Below are 22,160 nucleotides of genomic sequence, written 5' to 3'. Positions count from 1 at the left end.
GCCAGCTCTCCCAGCCAGACACCTTCGACACGCCTCCCCCGCACTCCACACTACAACACAGATGCGGACAAAACCACTGCACAGTTGACGCTAGGCGAGGCCCCACCGCCAGACTGCCTCTTGGGTACAGCTCTGGAGAGGGCCGTAAGCTCTCTCAGCCGATCCAACCCCGGCTCTCCTAGCCATGAAATGAAAAAAAATTGACGAACAAAATAAAAAACTTCACACGAGGACACAACCTTAGATGCAGACGTGGACAAAGACACTGCATAGTCGGCACTGGGTGAGGCTGCCACAAACGCGAGCTCGCGCCGCCGTCTTCCCACACCGAAAGTGTCATGATCAAAAGTTATTCAAAGAATTTTGATAATCCAAAAAATGAAAAAGTTATAAGGGAACAACTTCCTCTAGGTTGCAGTCAAGTGTTGCATATTCTTGTTGTTGCCTGATCTGAGTCAACCGGAGCTGTGGGGTTCGCATATGTGAGTGTAAACCGTTTACCCAGCTTTGTTATATTATGAAAATAAATACAATGGTAGGGTCAGACCAAAATGGTCGCATTGCAAACCTTTTTCCTTTTGGAAAGTGCAAGTTCATATTAGACTTGGTTGCATTCATGCGAGGGTCCGCCTAGGAGGCTGCACATCCACAGACTGACAGGCAAAAAGTTTTTATGTGGTACATTTTTTTTTTTAGCTGGGGCACTGCATATTAAATTTTTTCTTTCTTTTTTTTTTTTTTACTCCACATTTCCCATTCAATCGACTTGGGCACTGTAAAAAAAGTCTTACAATGGCAGGGAGATCACTCTTGTTTTCTGACCACATTTGTGTAAATCTGTCCGCTGCTAATCTTGCATACAACTGGGCCCGTCGGCCTAATGATATTTGTGCGCAGCTATGACTGTATGATCAAGGGCATCACGTGGTTGCAGTGGTTGAAACCTTTGAACAACCTGTTTTATACCGTAATTGAGTGCTAACACCTCGGCTGGTTTGTTGCCAAGTCCGAGCGCCAGAGAAGGGGAGATGGGCCTGGTGGGGATCTGCACTCTACTGTAGAGTGCACTCTTCTAGTATTACATTATTTATATTCATGGATTTGAATAGCATTGGGTAATGTCCAACAATGTTGGTATTTAAAGGAGACACACACTGTGTCTGTGAATGTGTTTTTGCATGAGATAATGTTGGCATATATTAGTACACGTCTTGCTTTTCTTCCAGAGCCTTGCATTATAAGAAGTGAGCATTGAAGGGTACAAGTTTGTTTTCGTCACCTCTATGAAATCCTTAGACATTTGCCGCCGCCTTTAATCCAATGTGTGCAGAATTTTTTTTAACTATATTAAAAGAATGTACCCTAGACGGCACGGTGGCGCAGTGGTTAGCGCGGTCGCCTCACAGCAAGAAGGTCCTGGGTTCGAGCCCCGGGGTAGTCCAACCTTGGGGGTCATCCTGGGTCATCCTCTGTGTGGAGTTTGCATGTTCTCCCCTTGTCTGTGTGGGTTTCCTCCGGGGACTCTGGTTTCCTCCCACAGTCCAAAGACATGTGGGTCAGGTGAATCAGCTGTACTAAATTGTCCCTAGGAATGAATGTGTGTGTGTGTGTGTGTGTGTGTGTGTGGGCCCTGTGATGGCCTGGCGGCCTGTCCAGGATGTCTCCCCACCTGCTGCCCAATGACTGCTGGAATAGGCTCCAGCATCCCCGCGGCCCTGAGAGCAGGATAAGTATTTCAGATAATGGATGGCTGGATAAAGGAACGTAGTTTCACTGTACACTTTCAAAACTGGGCCTAAATTGTTTGACACATGGCTTTTGAGAAGTCATTTCTGGTGGATTCTAACTGTTTTTTTTTCTGATTTGCATTGAGACTGATCATTGACACATTAGACTACTTAAATTCGAAAATTGTTTATTCAGTCAATTTTTGCAATAAAAACAGGAAGTGGGGGGGCGCCCCGCCCCGGTGGCTCACCTGGTAGAGCACGTACCACATAAGGTTGAGTCCTTACCGCAGCGGTCTGGAATCCGGCCCGGGCGCTTTGCATCTTGTCATCCCCTCTCTCTCCCCCCTGTCTTTCCTGTCTCTGTCTCTCGACTATCAAATAAAGGTGGAAAATTCCACAAAAAAAATCATCTTAAAGAAATGTAAAACAAAAAAAACATATTTATTTTGGCATGGATATGCATGCACTGTGTTTCACAAACGGTTTTGAACGTGACTCGCCCAGTCAGAAATGGCAGTCGCCTTCATAAACTGATTCATTGGACGTGTACAAAGCCTGTCTTGTCTTTACTTGCAGATGAATGGGACAAGTTTTCTCACCCTTACACCAAGAAAGAATACGGCAAGTGGGAACTGATTCTGCCACCCAAACATGACAAGTCACCAGCTGTGGATCATAACACCAAACTCAAGGTACGGCACGGCACGGCACGGCACACCTTCATGGGTCTTTTTACACTCTCGGCAGATGTCCCCTCGTCTTGACAGCGTGAGGGCTTGTTGCCGTTATGAACAAGGCAGATTACCTCTCATGTGTGGCGTTCTGTTATGACGCAACCTGGACTACTAATGTGTTGCTTGTAACAGCAGGGCACACCTCGCAGCATACTGAAGCGAGATCACCGCGTGTGCAGAATATTCCTCAAGAAGCCCAAGAAGTCCCTGGTTTTTTTTTTTTTACCAACATCTGTGTTGGTTATTGCTCATAAGTGTGTTAGTTGCGCTGTTTTCTTGCGTGAAACGCAGCCCGGAGTGGCTGTTGATGATTGGTTTTAGCTCTGGTTAATAATTCACTGGGGGCTCGGTGCGAAAGAAACAGCTGCCGTTACGTATCGCCTTTCAAGCAAACGGCGTGGATGAGAAACAATCCCGAAATGGGATGCCAGGGCTGGAGTGGACGGGTGTAGTGGAGCCACTCTCCTTGGGACCAGGTCATCGTTGGCACGCCGCTATGCCCCGGACAGTCTGCCCAGTTCCCATTGTCAGTGGAGGTCATTCTGAGGACGATAAGAAGCAGATGGAAACGCTGGCACCTGGCCTCTACTTGTGCACCCCTGCAGCCTCTGAATGGCTGTCTTGCTGTGTGCTCTACTTTAGAATTAGTTCCACAGCACTCCCTCGTGGAAGCACAAGCCCAGCTCCACTCACTCCCATGTAGAGCAGCTTGCCCTTCCGTCCCTTCTGTTCAGGGCCTGATTTGTTTCCACAAACAGGCGGCGTCCTTTTTTGGTGACCATATTTTAATTTAAAAGATAAAACTATCTCCTTTTTGCATACGAATATATGTACACTGAAGCATTTAACCAGTTCAAACAAAGGCCCCCCCACTTCTTTTACCCGAACTAAACAACTTGCATATTACCAATGTTCTTGGTTGTTTTGCCTGTTCATTCACCCCTTGAGCCTGCTCAGAGGACCAATTGATTTTTCCTTTTTTTCCCTTTCCCCTAAATGTGCCTAATGCTTGCCAATTTGTCTGAAGGACCACCGCTCTGTCAGGCTCTATGCCAGTCCATTTATCCAGCTATCTTTCCCTAATCCTATAAACTGTGAAGCATGTCATAAGGGGGGGCCAGCCCTCTAAAGCCCAGGTGGCCCGGCCATAATGAAAAAGCCCCAGAGGGGGGTCTTGCCAATGGCTCACAGGCAGGTGGCGTTGGAACAGTCATTACCTCAAAACGGTAGACAGAGTTAGTTGAGTTATAATGCCCCTTTCTGCAGGATACAGGACACAGCACGTACCTGCTGTGGGTAGCACTACCGGATCGATTCTGGCTGTGATGCTCAAGTCCCATGCTGACTCTCTCCTTTCTTCTTTGACTCAGGGTGGGAAAGTAACTTCGTCAGATTTCTAAACTGTACTAATTTGACCCCCCTCTATATTGAAGACATAATAGATGAAAGGCATGGATAATGACCTGGGTGATTTAGACTCGTAATTTCTCTGAATTGCTCTCTGGCTCAAACTCCATGTCTAGATGGGCCCTTCGTAGAATCACATGAGAAATTGCACTCTTCGTAAAGGTTAAAACACAGAAATGTGTCTGTCAATCCGGTGTTACTAAGAAAAAGTTTACCACCCATTAGTTTTGTTAATGCATGGATGGCCAAGTATTGAATAACTTACTTTTGCCCCTAATTAATTTCATTACACCACTTTATGTCTCCAGTGCGCAGTGCGGTATTGATCTTAAAGCTTGGAGCGCAGCATGGGAGAGAGGAGAGATGCTTTGCTTGAAGAATAGTTTTGATGCTGTAGTGGCACAGAAAAACGTCACAAGCAATCTTCACAATCTCTTTGTTTGATAGCCGTGTAGACAGTGCACAATTTGTAAACAGGCAATGCACTTATTATGGCATTCGGAAATATGTACCCAAAGTGACATACAACCACGCACAGAAAGCGGCAGACACATACGACCACAAATCTTCAACTTATTCGTTTGCATGCCACTTTTGGTTTATTTTTATTTCTTGCCAACTTGTTTCCTTTGTTCTTATTATACTACAGTATTAAAAACAATGAGTTTACAATGGTGTCGGACTCCGCCAAGGTTGTCCCTGGTCTAAGATTCTGCTTGTGATATTCACGGACAGGATCTCAAGGTGCAGCCAAGGTGAGGAGTGTGTCCGTTTTGGGAACCTCAGAGTTGCATCTCTGCTCTTTGCAGATGATGTGGTTTTGTTGTTCGGCTTCATCCGAACGTGACTTCCAGCACGCACTGGGGCGGTTTGCAGCTGAGTGTGAAATGGCCGGGATGAGAGTCAGCACCTCCAAGTCTGAGGCCATGGTTCTCTACCGGAAAATGGTGGGGAGGAGTTGTTGCTTCAAGTGAAGGAGTTCAAGTATCTCGGGGTCTTGTTCATGAGTGAGGGTAGGATGGAGTGGGAGATTGACAGGCGGATTGGTGCAGCATCAGCAGCAATGCGGACGTTGTACCGGACTGTTGTGGTGAAGAGGGAGCTGAGCCGGAACACAAAGCTCTCAATTTACCAGTCTTCGTTCCAACCCTCACCTATGGTCATGAGCTTTGGATGGTGACCGAAAGGGTGAGATCGCAGATACAAGTGGCTGAAATGAGTTTCCTCCGTAGGGTGTCTGGGCTCAGCCTTAGAGATAGGGTGAGGACCTCAGACATCCGGAGAGATCTTGGAGTAGAGCGCTGCTCCTTCGCGTCGAAAGGAGCCAGATGAGGTGGTTTGGGCATCTGATTAGGATGCCTCCTGGGCGCCTTCCTTTGGAGGTTTTCCGGGCACAACCAACTGGGAGGAGACTGTGGGGTAGACCCAGAACTTGCTGGAGGGACTACATGTCCAGTCTGGCCTGGGAACACCTTGGGATCCCCCAGGAGGAGCTGGAGGGCGTTGCTGGGGAGAAGGATGTCTGGAGTGCCCTACTTAGCTTGCTGCCACCGCGACCTGACTCGGGAGAAGCGGCTGAAGATGAGATGAGATGAAATGAGTTTACAGCGATCTGAAAATGATATGGTTTTTACATTTTCCTGTTGTCACTGTTTATATAGCTGTCCAAGTCATTGTCTATGACTCTATTCCAAGTGGCCATATGAAGTGATACTTATCTATTCTGAGTTCCCCTTCTTTGTGTTATCATTGTTTGGATTTCCTTTATTATAACGTTGTTCTTTTATCTTGTGTTCCCAGGTGGTTGTTCATACCAAAGACGGTAAGCGTATGTACCGGATCTCACCTTGGGCAAAATATGTGACTAAGGATGATAAGTCTGTCATCTACGACTGGGTTCACTGGGATCCTCCTCAGCCCTATATTGTAAGTGCCTTATTGTGAATCCCCGCATGTAAGATCACAAAATCCCATTTTGCACACCGCATACTGTACATATACAGCGAGTCAAACATATTCAACCCAGCCTTCTGTGTCTGCGTCCTTGGGCTCGCTGCTCACTTGTCTTTCAGCGAGACACGTAGAACCAATTCTTCTCCTTCACATTTTTGTCATATAAGACATTCTTAGCTCTTCTTAACGCACTGCTGCTGTTTCGAGTGAGGCCGACTGTGCTGCTGTGCTGTTTATCCTCAACATACATGTTTAAAAAAAGAAATTGGATGGGCATTAACGATTGCCTTGCTTCTTTTATCGCTTGTTATTTACTACCGTATTAATTAGAGAAGCATGCCCTCTTACTGGCAGTGTATTCTGTTTGTTTATTAGAGGTTCAATCATGCACTTCAGACACTTACTGCAGAAGGGGTTCAAAAGCACTGGTTGGGAGCCATCAAGCATAGCAATCAACTAGAGCACAGCTCACACGGCCAGTGTGAGGATCATTGACGGAGTGCGTAACCAACTATTATTGCCCTTTGTTGATGGACAGTTTCGTAGACACCCAGAAAAGTCTATGGCCCTCTGAAGAAACAGATGGGTTTTTTTTAGGTCTGTGGGAAAAGTTGCCGGCCTCTCATATGACCTTTTTTTTCCCCCTCTCCTTCTGTCTGCTTCAGCACGTCCACCCTCGGCCAAAGAAGCCCAAAAGCTTGAGAATTTATGAGTCCCACGTGGGCATCGCTTCGCCCGAGGGGAAGATTGCCTCATACACCAACTTCACAACCAACGTGCTGCCTCGTATAAAAGACCTGGGTAAGAGATGAGATGGCAGTGCCTCTAAAAGAGCCTTCTGCTATCTCGATACACATGCTTTTTCAGATTGCATATTTTGGCTCGGCATACGGTCTCCCTGTTATTTTGTGGGCCGTATGCAAGTGTGTGTGAAATAGGAGTGCTCTGCAATCACCGTGCTAGGCTCCTTTTCTTTAGGTGACGCTGCAGACATTCCTGTCAGTAAAACTTTTGTGTCGCCTTGTCAGCTTGGACAGAGAGCCCTTTGTCTGCTCTCCAGATAGAATTTTTTTTATTTTTTTATATTGAGATGGTATTTCATGTAGCCCCTGGCCTTCAAAGTTGTGTCTATATAAAGGCAAGAAAAGCTAATGGTTCAAGTGAGACATGGTCCAGGAACTAATTTTCTATCTACAAGTGTCCTGCCCCATCAACCAGTGCTTCTTAACCCAGCAGACATGCTGTCCTGTTTTGAGTGCCACTTTTCCCCAAATATCAGCCCATTTGATGTTGATTTTTGCAGCGGATCTGTCACATTTTCCTGGCGCAGAACCATTTTGGCGAGTCGACATGCTGTGTATTGGTATGGCCAGAAGTGGTCATTACATGTGGACGGTGCCTGTTAAAGGGGCGCCGCAGCATTTGTCAAACACAGCCCAGTAAAGCAGGTGCTGCAGGTCCTGTCGCTTTGTTTCAATCATCTGATGTAGCTGCAGGTAGCTAATGGCGAATAAAGCCCTGGCTTGGACATGAGCCTCATCATTCAGCGAAACGGCTAGAGTCAGACCGTTTGCAAGTTGTGATGAATAGAACTTGAACTGTGGGAGCGGTACATTTTTTTGTAACCCACCATCATTTAACATGAAATCTGTTCATTACTAATATAGACTAACACTTAATGATGAGTTGTAATTAAAGGAAATTTCCCTTGACATTATCCTTTGCGCGTCATTTAGCTTGCCTTATTGAGTCGTTTATGTGGTTATCATTTGAGTTACGTTAAAGACCCCTATTTTTTATGTCATTTTATTTGGATTTTTCCCCCTTTTTCTCCCCAATTGTACCTGGCCAGTCACTCCCGCTCTCTGAGCCGTCCCGGTCACTGCTCCGAGGAGGGTTGCGGCCTACCACATACCTCCTCTGATACATGTGGGAGTCGCCGGCCGCTTCTTTTCACCTGACAGTGAGGCGTTTCGCCAGGGGGACGTAGCACATGGGAGGATCACATTATCCCCCCCCCCCAGTTCCCCCTCCCTCTCGAACAGGCGCCCCGACTGACCAGAGGAGACACTAGTGCAGCGACTAGGACACACACCCACATCCGCCTTCTCACTCGAAGGCGTGGCCAATTGTGTCTGTAGGGATGCCCGACCAAGCTGGAGGTAACACGGCAGTTCGAACCGGCGATCCCCGTGTTGGCGGGCAACACACCACCCAAACGCCACCCGGACGCCCAAAGACCCCTATTATGACGTGATTTCGATTTTATGAATGGATGCAGGTTTCGGTTCGGAGTACTCTTCTGTAGTAAAGATGGTGCAATATTTTGCATTCTGATGCAGCCGTATTAACAGCAATAAAAAGCGCATACAGGGTTGTGACAGCAAGCCAAAAGCAATCAAAATTTCTTCAACCCGCCCCCCCCCCAAAAAAAAGGTTCCCTTGCCACGCGTTTCTTTTCAGCGGGAGAAGAAACCGCCACAGTAAATGTTGTCAAAGAATCAACCGGCAGCAGCTGAAGGAGTCTGCACAACAGGATTCTGCAGGAGGCTAAACTCAGCCGTCTCCAGCGGCTGCTGCTGTTGCCTGCCATCTCAACTTGTCTCCGCTGTGGAGAGATGAGTGCGTATGAAAGGAGAAACTTCCTCCTCTCACCCCCACTTTGTCATACTTTTTTTTTCCCCGGAGAAAACGCAAAGAAAAAAGAAAAGAAAAAAGTTTAATGTCTGAAAAAGGTGCAGAAAAGCATAATGAAATCTCTTCATCGCAGCTGTAAAAACAGCATAGGGCTTCCCTCAGGAGTCCTCGTGGCCGTCTGCTGTTCTCTCATTCGTGCAGACAGTTGGTGTGGGCATTTTGAAAGGATGCATATGACCTCCTGAGTCTGATTAGGACCCCATGAATGTGATAGCTTATTCCGCTTGTCTTCAGGAGATGAATTCAAATTCATGGGTAAAATAATTTACAAATAATTCTTAATTAGCAACGTGGGTTTATGTTATCAGGACAGCTCAGGTGTTGTCATCTAATCATGACATTAATGGTTGTCAAAAGGACATTTTTACATCTCTATTCATTTTTTATCCTTATATATGAAGGTGTATCTTTGTCTTTGCTTGTAGCGGAGATGAATTGGTTATAACATATTACCTACCCACTGCCACAGTGACCCAATACCCCCACAAGGATCATCTGAATACCATTTGATCGAATCTGAAAAGCACACAAAAATGTCTTTCACTTATTTTCATCTGGGTGCCTAAACTCTTCCAGTGCTCAGCATATTGATGTACGAGCTAATTCATGCAGATTGACCTAAGCTTGGTAAAGGAATTTACCTTTCACATGACAAATTGTAGACTGGAGGTAAAGGCTGAGTATTGATCATTTAATCATTATTATTATGTTTTCCTTCAACAGTTGTTTCCCCTCTGATTAATGGCCAGAAATGTAACCACCAACTACCAAAATATACAGGACGACCTTTTCTTCATTGGGCTGAGATGAGATGACTACTATCACTGTCAAATGAAGGCAGGAAGGGGCGTCCAGGTAGCATAGCGGTCTATTCCGTTGCCTACCAACACAGGGATCGCCAGTTTGAATCCCCGTGTTACCTCCGGCTTGGTCGGGCGTCCCTACAGACACAATTGGCCGTGTCTGCGGGAGGGAAGCCGGATGTGGGTATGTGTCCTGATCGCTGCACTAACGCCTCCTCTGGTCAGTCGGGGGGGTGCCTGTTCAGGGGAGAGGGGGAACTGGGGGGAATAGCATGATCTTCCCACGCACTACGTCCCCCCCGGTGAAATGCCTCACTGTCAGGTGAAAAGAAGCGGCTGGCAACTCCACATGTATCGGAGGAGGCATGTGGTGGTCTGCAGCCCTCCCAGGATCGGCAGAGGGGGCGGATTAGCGACCGGGACGGCTCGGAAAATAGGGTAATTGGCCAGGTACAATTGGGGGGAAAAGGAGAGAAACCCCCCCCCCCAAAAAAGACTGTATCTCTGCAGATCAATACCTTTTTTACCTTTTTTTTTTTCATTTTGTGTTCAGGTTACAACTCTATTCAGCTGATGGCTATCATGGAGCATGCCTACTATGCTAGCTTTGGATATCAGGTTACAAGTTTCTTTGCTGCTTCAAGGTAAATGGATGACGCCTTCTGACTATTATTTAGATGTGTTGCAAACAGTGGATTGCATTGCTTTTGTCTGTCTTCTCTTTTTCAATAGATGATCTTTTATCAATGTTGAACTTGTCATTTACACCATTTTGCCTGAGAGTTAGAATATATGCTTTTCAACATAACCGCACATGTTTTTTGGGAAAAGCTGGTGGTGCAACTAAACTACACACAATCATGGAAACGGCTGCGCCGATGCTGCAAGTCGAGGTCAGGGAGTTGGACGCCAGCAACAGAGTCCCTGTAAACACATTTGCAGCTCATGCAGGGAGGAGAAGGAAACGGTAAGACTTTCTATGAAGCTTGCATCTGTAACACCCTATAAACATTTATAACGCCCTATAAGTGTAGCTATAAGTCATTATAAGATTCTTATAACCATGTATATGCCCTCACAACACCTCATAACCACCTTTATGATACATTATGTCAATTTAAAATGGACTTATGCATTATAGATATGTCATCATTAGCTTGTTTATCTGTCAAATGTCATAATGCATCATAGCCAACTTCTTCTGCTGAAGTTTTGTAGACATGCATAATGAGACTTCAGTGCTATTGCACAGTCTTCAGCCATAGCCGTTAGTCATTGTAATACACATTATAGGAAACTATGGGCGTTACAGATGCTTATAGGGCGTTATAGATGCTTATAGGAAGTTATAGATGCAAGCTTCACAGAAAGTGTTACCAAGGAAACTTAGCAATAAAACTGGACCAGTAAGGGAATTTATCTGTGTAGCTCATTCCAGAGGTCCTCATCCCTTGCTTGGTGGAGAGTGTAAGCCCAAAGTGTAATGTATATGGGGTAATTTCACCCATGATTGATTTCTCATAGTCATTTAAACCTTAGCAGTTGGCTATCAGGAAGCGAGGTGATGCTGTTTTTGCAAGGAAACCGACGCAGTGGTTGTCAGTGGGACTGACGGGATGTTGCTGTAGGATAGTATTAATGTACTCAGAAATTACATGCATGTTTGTGTGTGTCCACGTGTGCATACGTACATGTTAGTGTGTGTGTGAGTGTGAATTTATCTTGTGGTTTGCAGAGTGTAATCTACAGTTGTTTTTTTAATAACACTTTAATGTTATTAAATCAACCCAGGGAAATCATAATGCCTTATAAAGTCTATTGAACGATTAAAAAAACCTGAAGTGTTTTTGTCAGCTCGTTGAAATAAATTATCCTCAAAAAAATGAATCGGAAGGTTTCATTTGGGAAGTGATATACACAATAATCTGCTGCCCAGTAGCCTTTGCGGTTGATTTCATTTCACAAACACCCTCCAAGCAACAGTAAAACTGTAATTCATTTTGTGTGTCTGGGCTCTCGCACGGTGTGCATCCATGTGTCTGTTTATGTGCATTTGTCTCCCTGTGTGTGTGTGTGTGTGTGTGTCTGTGTCTGTGTCTGTGTCTGTGTCTTTAGTCGCTACGGCACTCCGGATGAGCTGAAGCAGCTGATAGATGTGGCTCATTCCATGGGCATCGTGGTCCTGCTGGATGTGGTCCACAGCCACGCCTCCAAGAACACAGAGGATGGCCTGAACAAATTCGATGGCTCCGACTCGTGCTTCTTCCACGCGCCCCCGAGAGGGGTGCACGCCATGTGGGATAGCCGACTCTTCAACTATTCAAGGTATTCTTGTTTTAAGTCAAGAGAAGGGACGTGAGAGTGGCCATGAAAAATGTACAGAGCCCTGTTGTCTGGGTAGCGTAGCGGTCTTTTCCGATGCCTACCAACATGGGGATCACCGGTTCGAATCCCCGTGTTACCTCCAGCTTGGTCGGGCGTCCCTACAGACACAATTGGCCGTGTCTTGGGGTGGGAAGTCGGATGTGGGTATGTGTCCTGGTTGCTGCACTAGCGCCTCCTCTGGTCAGTTGGGGCGCCTGTTCAGGGGGAGGGGCTGGGGGGGAATAGCGCGATCCTCCCACGCGCTACACCCCCCTGGCGAAACTCCTCACTGTCAGGTGAAAAGAAGCAGCTGGCGACTCCACATGTATGGGAGGAGGCATGCGGTAGTCTGCAGCCCTCCCCGGATCGGCAGAGGGGGTGGAGCAGCAACCGGGACAGCTCAGAAGAGTGGGGTAACTGGCCAAGTACAATTGTGGAGAAAGGGGGGGGGTTAGCAGTGCTGTTTCACTCTGTCCACCTTTGAATGAACATGTGATTTTTGTCAACCTTTGAGCAGGTCAGGCATGAAAATGCATTTGCATTAGTATTATTATCTAACTGAAATTCTAGTATATATGTACTTCATGGTGTAGGTTAGCTCACCAAGCGGATAGCAGTTGTTTCATTGCAGTTGAAGTTTAAACAGTCAAAAGAAAAGCATTAAATTATTGTCATCCTTAATGCAGGACATGATTTTAAGAATTAGATGGCAAATCCATTAACATTTTAATATTCTCAGCAAATGTGCCTAAGTATGAAAAGTCGAATGCAGTTTGGTTTATTGCAGCTGAATTACCTTTTTGCCCCGTATAATGGATGAAGTTGAAAAATGAAAACGCAATAACAGGATTGCACTTTCATTTGAATATAGCCCATTATGCCGTTCCATGTGCCTCGTCCTCCAGGACAAGCTCTGAATTTGTCACCAGAAGGGGTGTCATGCAGCTTTGATTCTAATGCTTTGAATGGTGTGACTTGAAAATAAGCTCAGAACCTGGAAGCATTTTGGTTTCCAAATGAGTTTTAGGCTCTAATCGTAGCTTAAAGCCTCAATCCGGAAGATCTCCACTTGGTTTGAACTTACAGACAGTGGTACCGGTACTGGTAATTGCTTTAGTGTTCAAGCACAACAGCACTGGTTCTGACCGCCGGTGCTGTTGTGTCCGCACCCTCCCGACCACCGAACTCGATAACTCAGTTCGACCCGTTTTAGCTCCTGACGACGTTGTAGTATCTTTAGGTACAGATCTTCTGCATACTCAGTCTACTTCTTCTTCTTCTTCTTCTTCTTTTATCTCAGTGCTACCTGCATTATTTTTTCTGTATTTGGCCGATGCGGCGAAGACATAAAACTCAATGCGCTGATAATTTCCCCGGAAATTCCTACCGGACCATTAAAATGAGCAGGTACAAAAGCTTGCATGATCTAGGTGTTAGCAGATAATCCATTCTAAATACACCAGGGATGGGAGGTATAAACAAGGCAACAACAAACCGTGTTGCCCACCGCGAATGATAAAGCGACCCCCCGATTATTGAGATAATTGCAGTGTAATGGAGAGCGGCTGGAGACAGATCCACAGGCTCCGCCATTCTACTGTACTTTAAAACATATTTTTAATTCTCTCCATACATGCATGGAAATGTGAGAAGGTCTCCAAATTTGACATTCTTCGGAGAATAGGCCTTATTTCAGAGTAATCTACCCTGTGGCATTTGTCTTTACATTATAAAGTTGACTTGTTGGATGGTATTTTTTTGCATATTGTAATAGATTAGTCAAAAAATTTTTACTTGCTTATCATGCAGACTTCTATCTGTATGCATTTCACATTGCAGTTTCACCAAGGTGGAGAAAAACAAGGTGTGATTTTAAGATTGAAGCATCAGCATAAAAAAATTGCTCAATTATTCAGAAGGTTGTGAGAGCCTATTAAGGCCACACTTATTTGAGTCAGAATGTAGGCTGATGCAATTTAAAACTTTCCTGACATTTCATTTAAAAAGCTGACCTATGAACTGTAGTTTCTTGTTGATGTGGTGGTAAAACTGTTGTCTTACAGCATGTGTTGCAGAGTTTGGAATTGCAAGTTAATGAAATATGTTAGACAAATCTACATTTAATTAACAGAGGAACTTGAATAATGAATATTTTAGACCCCTATATATATATTCCTTCATCCATTATCCAAACTGCTTATCCTGCTCTCAGTCATTGGGCGGCAGGCGGGGAGACACCCTGGACAGGCCGCCAGGCCATCACAGGGCCAACACACATTCACACCTAGGGATAATTTAGTACGGCCGATTCACCTTACCTACATGTCTTTGGACTGTGGGAGGTAACCAGAGAACCCAGAGGAAACCCACGTAGACACGGGGGGAACATGCAAACTGCAAATTCCACACAGAAGACGACCCGGGACAACCCCCAAGTTTGGCCTACCCTGGAGCTCAAACCCAGGACCTTCTTGCTGTGAGGTGACCGTGCTAACGTCTGCGCCACTGTGCCACCCACAGTTGATATATACATATATATATTTTCTCACCAAATAAGAAGCGGAATATTAAGATAGATGTAGGAAAAAAAACTTTAATACATTGCAGTACAAGCTTGTTTCGTGCGTCACGCACTCATCAGCTGTCAATGTGATAAAACAACCATTAGTGTGTGTGTGTGTGTGTGTATATATATATATATATATATATATATATATATATATATATACATACACACATACACACTAATGTCATGCAGCATTCACTTAAAAGTATAAATACATTTATACTTTTAAGCTGATGATTGCTCATGGCATGAAACAGGCTTGTACTGTCTCAAAGAATTTACTTGACTCACTGGATTTTATATATATATAGAGAGAGAGAGAGGGAGAGGGAGAGGTCTAAAATACTCATTATTCAAGTATATATATGTAAAGAGAGAGGGGGGGGTCTAAAATGCTCATTATTCAAGTATATATATAGATATATCTATATAGTATATATATATTAATGTCATGCAGCATTCACTGTAAGTTTCGGGGGTTCTGGAGAACATGTTACCAAGCTAAATGAAGGGCTGCTTTGGGTGTAGTGGGTGGGTACATTGCGACGGTGATCTATCACAGTAGCATCTGATATACAAATGTTTGCAGTTGGAATCAAGGTTGATGAATGAGAAGAGAGATTTTGGTGTATCTGCATTTTAAACAAATGTATGAGCCAAATATCAACAGAATGATGAATTTGGCCCATTGTGAGCTGACATCACTCTCTGCGGGTCGCCCGGTATGTAATAGTTTGAAGGTCAAACACAAGACATGATCCTTAGATGACCGATCGATCTTCCAGTCGAGCGGCCACGCGACAAGGTCCAATGTTAATCCGTTACTCCTAATGCTTGGAGTTGGGTGTTAATGGTGAATTTAAGTTTCCTCAAAGGCTCTCAGATCTGACCATTAAGTGTATGGCTGGATGGATGTTGAATTTTAATGAGTCATGAATAATATGGTATTACAATGTGAGCCGACTGTAGTGATGCAAGAGATGCCCATATTTTCAGATAATTACAGCAGCGTTTGGGGAGACATGAAAGGCTGTGTAGGCAACTCGACTTAACGTTGGAGGCTGTTTTCTGACCGCACTAGCGCTCACTATGTGCCAAAACTATTGATTGGTGTTGTTGTAGGCCCAGTTAATGAAGTGTCTCCCCTCTCGTGTGTGTCACCAGAAAATGATCCCGCCATACATTAAAGGGGAGCAGGAGCTGTTGAGTCTATCAAATGCCTTTTTGAACTTGCTTTTAATAAGCATGCGTCGGTGTGTTGCACCATGCAATGCATTATATAATGCTTAGTTCCGGGCGTGGAAGCTATAATAAGAGAACAAGGTTCCTCTTTCGTTGGTTATCGAGCTCTTTTCGTGTCAGAAGGACTCATTAGACACGAGTGCAGACATGTGCCATAACCGGAAGGCATATGAGAAATCATTTGTAAAAGCCCAAAGGAGCCGGGCAGCGTCCTCGTCTGTTCATTTATCTTTTCCCCTCCTCACAGGTTGTTTGGAAGTGTCTTGTCTTTTGTATCACACTTGTATCCCACTTTCCCGTTACCTCTCGGTGGAGGGAATTTAACCTCGGAGGGTCTCCAGGAACAAGGTATATTTTTAATCAAGCAGCCCTGCTAGCAGAGGCGGACCATGATGTTCCTATTAGGTTGACGGAGGCTGGCTGATGCGAGCTGTCAAAGCGGAGATGTATATTTTTCGTCTTGGCTGATTCCTCTGCTCAGCGTCTGGCTCCCGCGCCTCTGTCGAGGAATGCCTCATTTCGATTACCGCTCGTCTTTTCGCCGTCCTCATAAAACTTTCAGCGCTGTCTGTAGGAACGTGTTGTCTGGAATGACGTCTGCTATCCAGCTAAATTGGGCTGTTGCTTTATCAAATGTGTTAACATTTAGAGTTGTCAACCGGTAGTTTTGCATTGGTTTCGGCCTTAAAAAGCCTCAGAAGTGGTTTTGTTATTGGTGAGAGAGAGAGAGAGAGAGAGAGAGAGAGAGAGAGAGAGAGAGAGAGAGAGAGAGAGAGAGAGAGAGAGAGAGAGAGAGAGAGAGAGAGAGAGAGAGAGAGAGAGAGAGAGAGAGAGAGAGAGAGAGAGAGAGAGAGAGAGAGAGAGAGAGAGAGAGAGAGAGAGAGAGAGAGAGAGAGAGAGAGAGAGAGAGAGAGAGAGAGAGAGAGAGAGAGAGAGAATTATAATTGTTAAATGTCAAGAGGCTCTTTGGATTACTTAATTCTGCTCTCAAAATAGATGGATGAATTGTGGATGGGATGCGATTGTAAGCTATCTGTTTGTCATATTCTCCACCTTTTCTTTGGCTGAAATTTTATAATTTCAAAGGCGTCATTCATTACGCCACCCATTTTCCTACCTGGGTACAAACTGTCGTACATGGGCGGGCACTTAGGCACTCTGCTTGGGATGAAACGACCCGGGGTATGTCGAGGATCTGCGTTGCGGGTTTTTTTTTTTTCTGCAGCTCCATTTAACAAGCCTTCTCAAATGAGACAAAGACACCTTGAATCAGTGGCTAAGTGAACTGAACCAGTAGTTTGGGGTTTAAAGGTGATACGCAGCCTCCGTCAGTCAGACAGCCGTTGAAGCCGGCGCTAATCTTCAGATCATGGGCCTTCAGATGTGAGACTTCAGGGAGGTTCGACGTGGGCTCTCTCAGTAGTCCTCGCCCCTTCTCTCTCAGGATCATTTGCATCTATTTTTCATCAAGCTTTGTGTGAATTCTTCAGATATGAAATATAGGCTCAAGGGCAATCTTTGTAGTCAAATATATTAATATATAATCCTTTAAACTCCCCTCTTTCTTCTCGTGCTCAGAGATGGGTTGGGTGTCCGATGACCAATCACATGATTTCCAGTTTGGCCATACCAGTGCACGCCCATGTCAACGTTAAATTCAAGTGCTTACTAGGTGGGGTCACATAAGTTGTGGGTTTTTTTGTAATGCGGCTGATCCTTGACAATTGCTGACATAATCATATATTGCGCTGACTACAGTACATCGGTTGTGCAAAGTCGATAAGCACAGCAGCACAATATGTTTTTATACTTTTACTGAGATTTATCAAAGAACCTTAGAAAGGCAGCTGAATCTGTCCAATTTAGTACACAAGTTTAAGTGTTATTTAAAAAAAAAAAAGATGGGAAATTTACACTATCAGCAAACCATATCCATGAAGCGGTCTTAACCTCAATGTCACTGTCAACTAAAAGTTTCTTATTCCTTAATTTTGCTCATAATTTTCATTATTATCTCTCAGCAGTGCACTTTTGCATTCTATTTCTTATTTTATCTTCTATTTCTATTCTATTTATTTCTGTTTTCTTGTTACCTTGTATCTTGTTAGTGTTTCTTTACTAGAGCGTGATTGTCTGTAACAGGACCCAATTTCCCCTCAGGGATGAATAAAGTGTTCTGATTCTGATAGTGCACTAATGATAATTAGTATTTCCAGTGAAATTTTAGAATCATAACAATATTAGAAAACCTTTTTTTTTCCTTTGGAAAATCTGTGGGGAAAATGTTAAACGCAGTTTCTTTTATGCAGTAAGACATGACTTCAGTTTGGTTTTTTGTTTTACAAATAAAAACAAATGTATAAATGTGTCCAGCCATGTAATACATGGTTTATTCAGCTCGATAACATCCCCCAAAATACCTCGGGTGTGACAGGTAATCCACAATGAAACTCACCTCCTGAAGATGTTTTCATTTGCCATGTGGTTATTTCTGTTAACTAAAATCTTGTCATTTTAGTCAGTGAGTAATATTTGAATGAAAACGACGAGACTACCATAATTTGACTTAATATGAACAGCATGTGGAGTTAGTTTTCTGGCATGGGTGGCTGAGGTGGCTCAGTAGGCTGCAGTGATGCCCTGTACCTGAGTATATTGGGGTTGAATACCCAGGCCCTTTGCTGATTTCCTTCAGTCTCTCTGCCAGTTACTTTCCGCTATGTGTGCTAAAGGGGGGGAGAGGGGCATTAAAAGCAGTGTTATTGCATGCTTTAACGCAGGCTGAGTGTAATATTTTGGCCGTCTTGAAGCGTAATGTGAAAAGTGAGGTCAGTAGGAGTTCCTGAGTTTTTTATTGTGTTTTGATGGCCCACAAAGCCTTGCACTTACCGTCGGCAGCATGCAGAAATTAATGCAAACAATAACAAAAAAGGCATTTGAAAATGTCAGATGTTGGCATATGTGCTGTTAGCTTTTAATTTGAGTTCATTTATGTTGTCTATTTGGATTTATTGTTGTTCATAGGTCATTGATTTGGTAGAAATTACAAATAGCCCTTCCAGATCAACATAAACCAATCCTGTGCATTAACAGCCAGTGGCTTTTACTGAGAAGAGAGAGCAGAAACCAGCACAGAATAAACAAACTGTACTTGTTCGGTCCTTCTGTTCGCCGGGCTACTGTCATGTTTTGGGGTCATTTAGTTTTGCATGCAGTCAGAGGTGAGAGGGTTCAAGTGCCAGCCAAGTCCAATCAGCAGTAATTCCTGGATTTAGATAATCTCCTGCTCATGCCAGCTGTGCACCAGAAACCGAAGTCCCCTTTTTTCTCCCTCTGGTCCCCACCAGGTAATGAGCTCAGCCATCTCTGGATGTGTGTTGCTTCTGGTTGTAGCTGCCTTCAGCGCTTCCACTTGGTACCGCGTGGATCATAAAAGAAGAAGAAAGCCATTCTGGACGGCAACGCCCTGTGGCAAGTCAGAGCCATTTTACCAAAAGCTGAATTTTAAAGTTAATAAGTCAAAAAGTTTTGTTGTTTTCGCAAAGCTTTTAGTTTGTAGTCAGGTTTATGTGATCCTCAGAGTCTCGACTCTTATTCTTAAAGCCTCACTCTGTACTCATAGTGTTATAGATCTGGCTGCCGGAACAAGATGGTCCCACTAACAGGTCTGCCAGGGTCTGTTCCACTGGATTGTAGCTCCTTTTCACAATCAGCCATATTGAACTCTTCATAAAGGGACTGAATATCATCAGGCTTACCACATATCCTGGAACTTGGGAAACTTTGAAATTTAAAGACTAGTTTTCCAGTCATGGAAACCACATGGGAAAGGATACAATTGATCAGATGTCCTGGAAATATTAATTCGGTTTTGGAAAACTGCAGTCAGTTTATAGAATCATATTTTGACCCATAATTTTAAGGTGATCCCCTCCCCCCCCTTTTCTCCCCAGTTGTATCCGGCCAATTACCCCACTCTTCCGAGCCGTCCCGGTCGCTGCCACACCCCCTCTACCGGTCCAGGGAGGGCTGCAGACGACCACATGCCTCCTCCGATACATGTGGAGTCGCCAGCCGCTTCTTTTCACCTGACAGTGAGGAGTTTCGCCAGGGGGACGTAGCACGTGGGAGGATCACGCTATTCCCCCCCCCCCAAACAGGCACCCCAACCGGCCAGAGGAGGGACTAGTGCAGTGACCAGGACACACATACACATCCGGCTTCCCACCCGCAGACACAGCCAATTTTGTCTGTAGGGACACCCAACCAAGGCGGAGGTAACACGGGGATTCGAACTGGCGAGACCCATGTTGATAGCTACGCTACCTGGATGCCCATTTTAGGGTGGATTTTAACTGAGATTGTATATTTTCAGACATTTTTGCTGCTGAGATTGCACATCAATGCTTAAAGTTTGGTGGTTATGTTCAGCTACCAGTTAAAAGTTGCACAGTCCATTTAGAGACTGTTGAGGCTTTCACTCGTAGATACTGAGTGATAGGACGTTGCATGAGCAACGGTTTTCATGTACTGTGTAAATTTATTTTTGAACAGTCATTTACTGCTGCCAGAAATAGCAGGAAACACATTGGGTTTTTTTAAGGTGTGATGTGATTTTAATAAATGTGAGGGGATTTCACACTTTTATCAAGTCTTATCCATCAAGAATTTATATGAATACGGTATACCCATCATATGTATGTTTATAGATGGATAGGTAGATAGAAAAGATTAGGATTTCAACCAAGACATATGAATTCATTGAATGTGTCGTGCTTGTCAGCTCCTCTCGCCCCTGGGTGCATTAATACCTTTGGGGATTGGAGGAAAGTTTGGAATGCGTTAAATGAGGTACCTTATTTGTCCTTTTCGGTCCAACAATTGCGCGCCATCTATCAGGCTGTCTAGCATCGTCGTTTGAACATCACACTTTCTGTGGAATGACCTGTCAGCGTTTTAAATTTATTTGGTCTTATCTGCAGCTTAACTGGGATGTTGTGAATGCAAGGACTTAAATCTTATTCTGTACCCACTATGACAAGTTTACCTTGACCCCCCTCCTTGCGCATCCCATACCCTGATGTAAAATTGACTTCCAGAAACACAACATGTTTAGATAACTATTCCGCTTGCAGCTAAGCATAAATTCCACAATATGGGTCCCATTCATTTCAACCCGGAGACTCCTTGACTCAAAAGGGAATGTGCTTTGATAAGGAGTGACTAGCTGGAGGCAAGGGTGAACCTGAAGTACAAAAGATCAAGATATGCTGATTGACAAACATGATAGATGTTTAAAGACATTACATTATGTGCGCACAAGCGGCTCTGTTTGCATCACCTAAGTGCCTCACGTTTCCCGTGGTGGGGTTTTGCAAAAGGGAAACATAAGGTGCAATTTGCTTTTCAAATAAGACCACATACCAAAGGATGACTTCATTTATAACTGCATACATAAGCGCTGCATTGCATCAGGTAGAGAGATCTGACTTTCCCACTGTAATTGGACTTGGTGATGAATGGCAGTGTGGTCCGAATGTGGCAGTGTGGTTTCATCCTGGGCTTTTGGCTCTCTCTGGCTATTATCTCCATCCCAAGGGGATACATTGTGTCGGAGCTTTGTTGGCCCTATGCATTGGTGTGAAGGACCTAATCTATTTATTACTTGGGCTGTGTGACCGCCCAGCTGGGCTGATATATCGCATCATACAGTGAGGAGCCAAGACATTATGACCACATGCATAACATGCTGTTGGTCCTACTTGTGCCACCAAAACAGTGCTGACCTGCCGAGGCATGGACTCTACAAGACCCTTAATATAATAATAATAATAATTAATAACACGTTGAATGTGTCCTGTGGTATCTGGCACCAAAGCATTAGCAGCAGGTCCTTCGAGTTCTTTAGATGACGAGGTGGAGCCACCGTTGATCAGACTTGTCGGTCCAGCACATCCCACAGATACTTGATCGAATTGAGATCTGAAGAATTTGGAGGCCAGGGCAACACCTTGAACACTTCATCATGTTCCTCAAGCTATTCCCAAACAGTGTGCGGTGTGGCAGGGTGCATTATCCTGCTGAAAGAGGCCACTGCCATCCGAGAATACCATTGCCACGAAGGGGTGTACCTGGTCTGCAATGCTGTTTAGGTAGTAGGCACGTGTCAAATTGACATCCACATGAATGGCCGGACGGACCCAGGGTTTCCCAGCAGAACATTGCCTACAGCATCACACTGCTTCCACCGGCTTGTCGTCTTCCCACAGTGCATCCTGGTGCCATCACTTCCCCAGGTAAATGGCACACACATACATGGCCATCCACGTGATCTAGAAGAAAACAGGACTCACTGGACCAGGTGACCTTCTTCCATTGCTCCAAGGTCCAGTTCCGATGCTCATGTGCCCATTGTTGTCACTTTTGGCGGTGGACGGGGGTCATCATGGGCACTCTGACTGGTCCGTGGCTATGCAGCCCCATACACAGCAGGGTGCAATGCACTGTGTGTTGTGACACATTCCTTCCATAACCGTCATTGAAATTGTCTGTGACTTGTGCCACAGTAGACCATCTGTCAGTTCAGGCTAGACGGGATAGCCGTCCTTGCCCTCGTGCATCAATGAGCCTTGGGCGCCCAACACCCTGTCGCCAGTTTGTGGGT

At 44.8% G+C, this 22,160-nt stretch overlaps 1 protein-coding gene across 1 annotated transcript in view; it reads left to right on the top strand.

Annotated features, from left to right (window-relative positions):
• gbe1b (glucan (1,4-alpha-), branching enzyme 1b) overlaps positions 1–22,160 on the top strand; it is a 103,908-nt gene that overhangs the window by 15,472 nt on the left and 66,276 nt on the right. The window contains exons 3-7 of the mRNA XM_056283246.1: positions 2,307–2,422; positions 5,672–5,797; positions 6,490–6,625; positions 9,878–9,968; positions 11,440–11,649. Coding sequence (XP_056139221.1) covers positions 2,307–2,422; positions 5,672–5,797; positions 6,490–6,625; positions 9,878–9,968; positions 11,440–11,649 — 679 coding nt within the window. The remainder of the gene's footprint in view (positions 1–2,306; positions 2,423–5,671; positions 5,798–6,489; positions 6,626–9,877; positions 9,969–11,439; positions 11,650–22,160) is intronic.

This window comes from Lampris incognitus, chromosome 7 (genome assembly GCF_029633865.1).
Source record: "Lampris incognitus isolate fLamInc1 chromosome 7, fLamInc1.hap2, whole genome shotgun sequence".
Lineage (NCBI taxonomy): Eukaryota > Metazoa > Chordata > Actinopteri > Lampriformes > Lampridae > Lampris > Lampris incognitus.
This window is presented reverse-complemented; position numbering and strand designations above follow the sequence as displayed.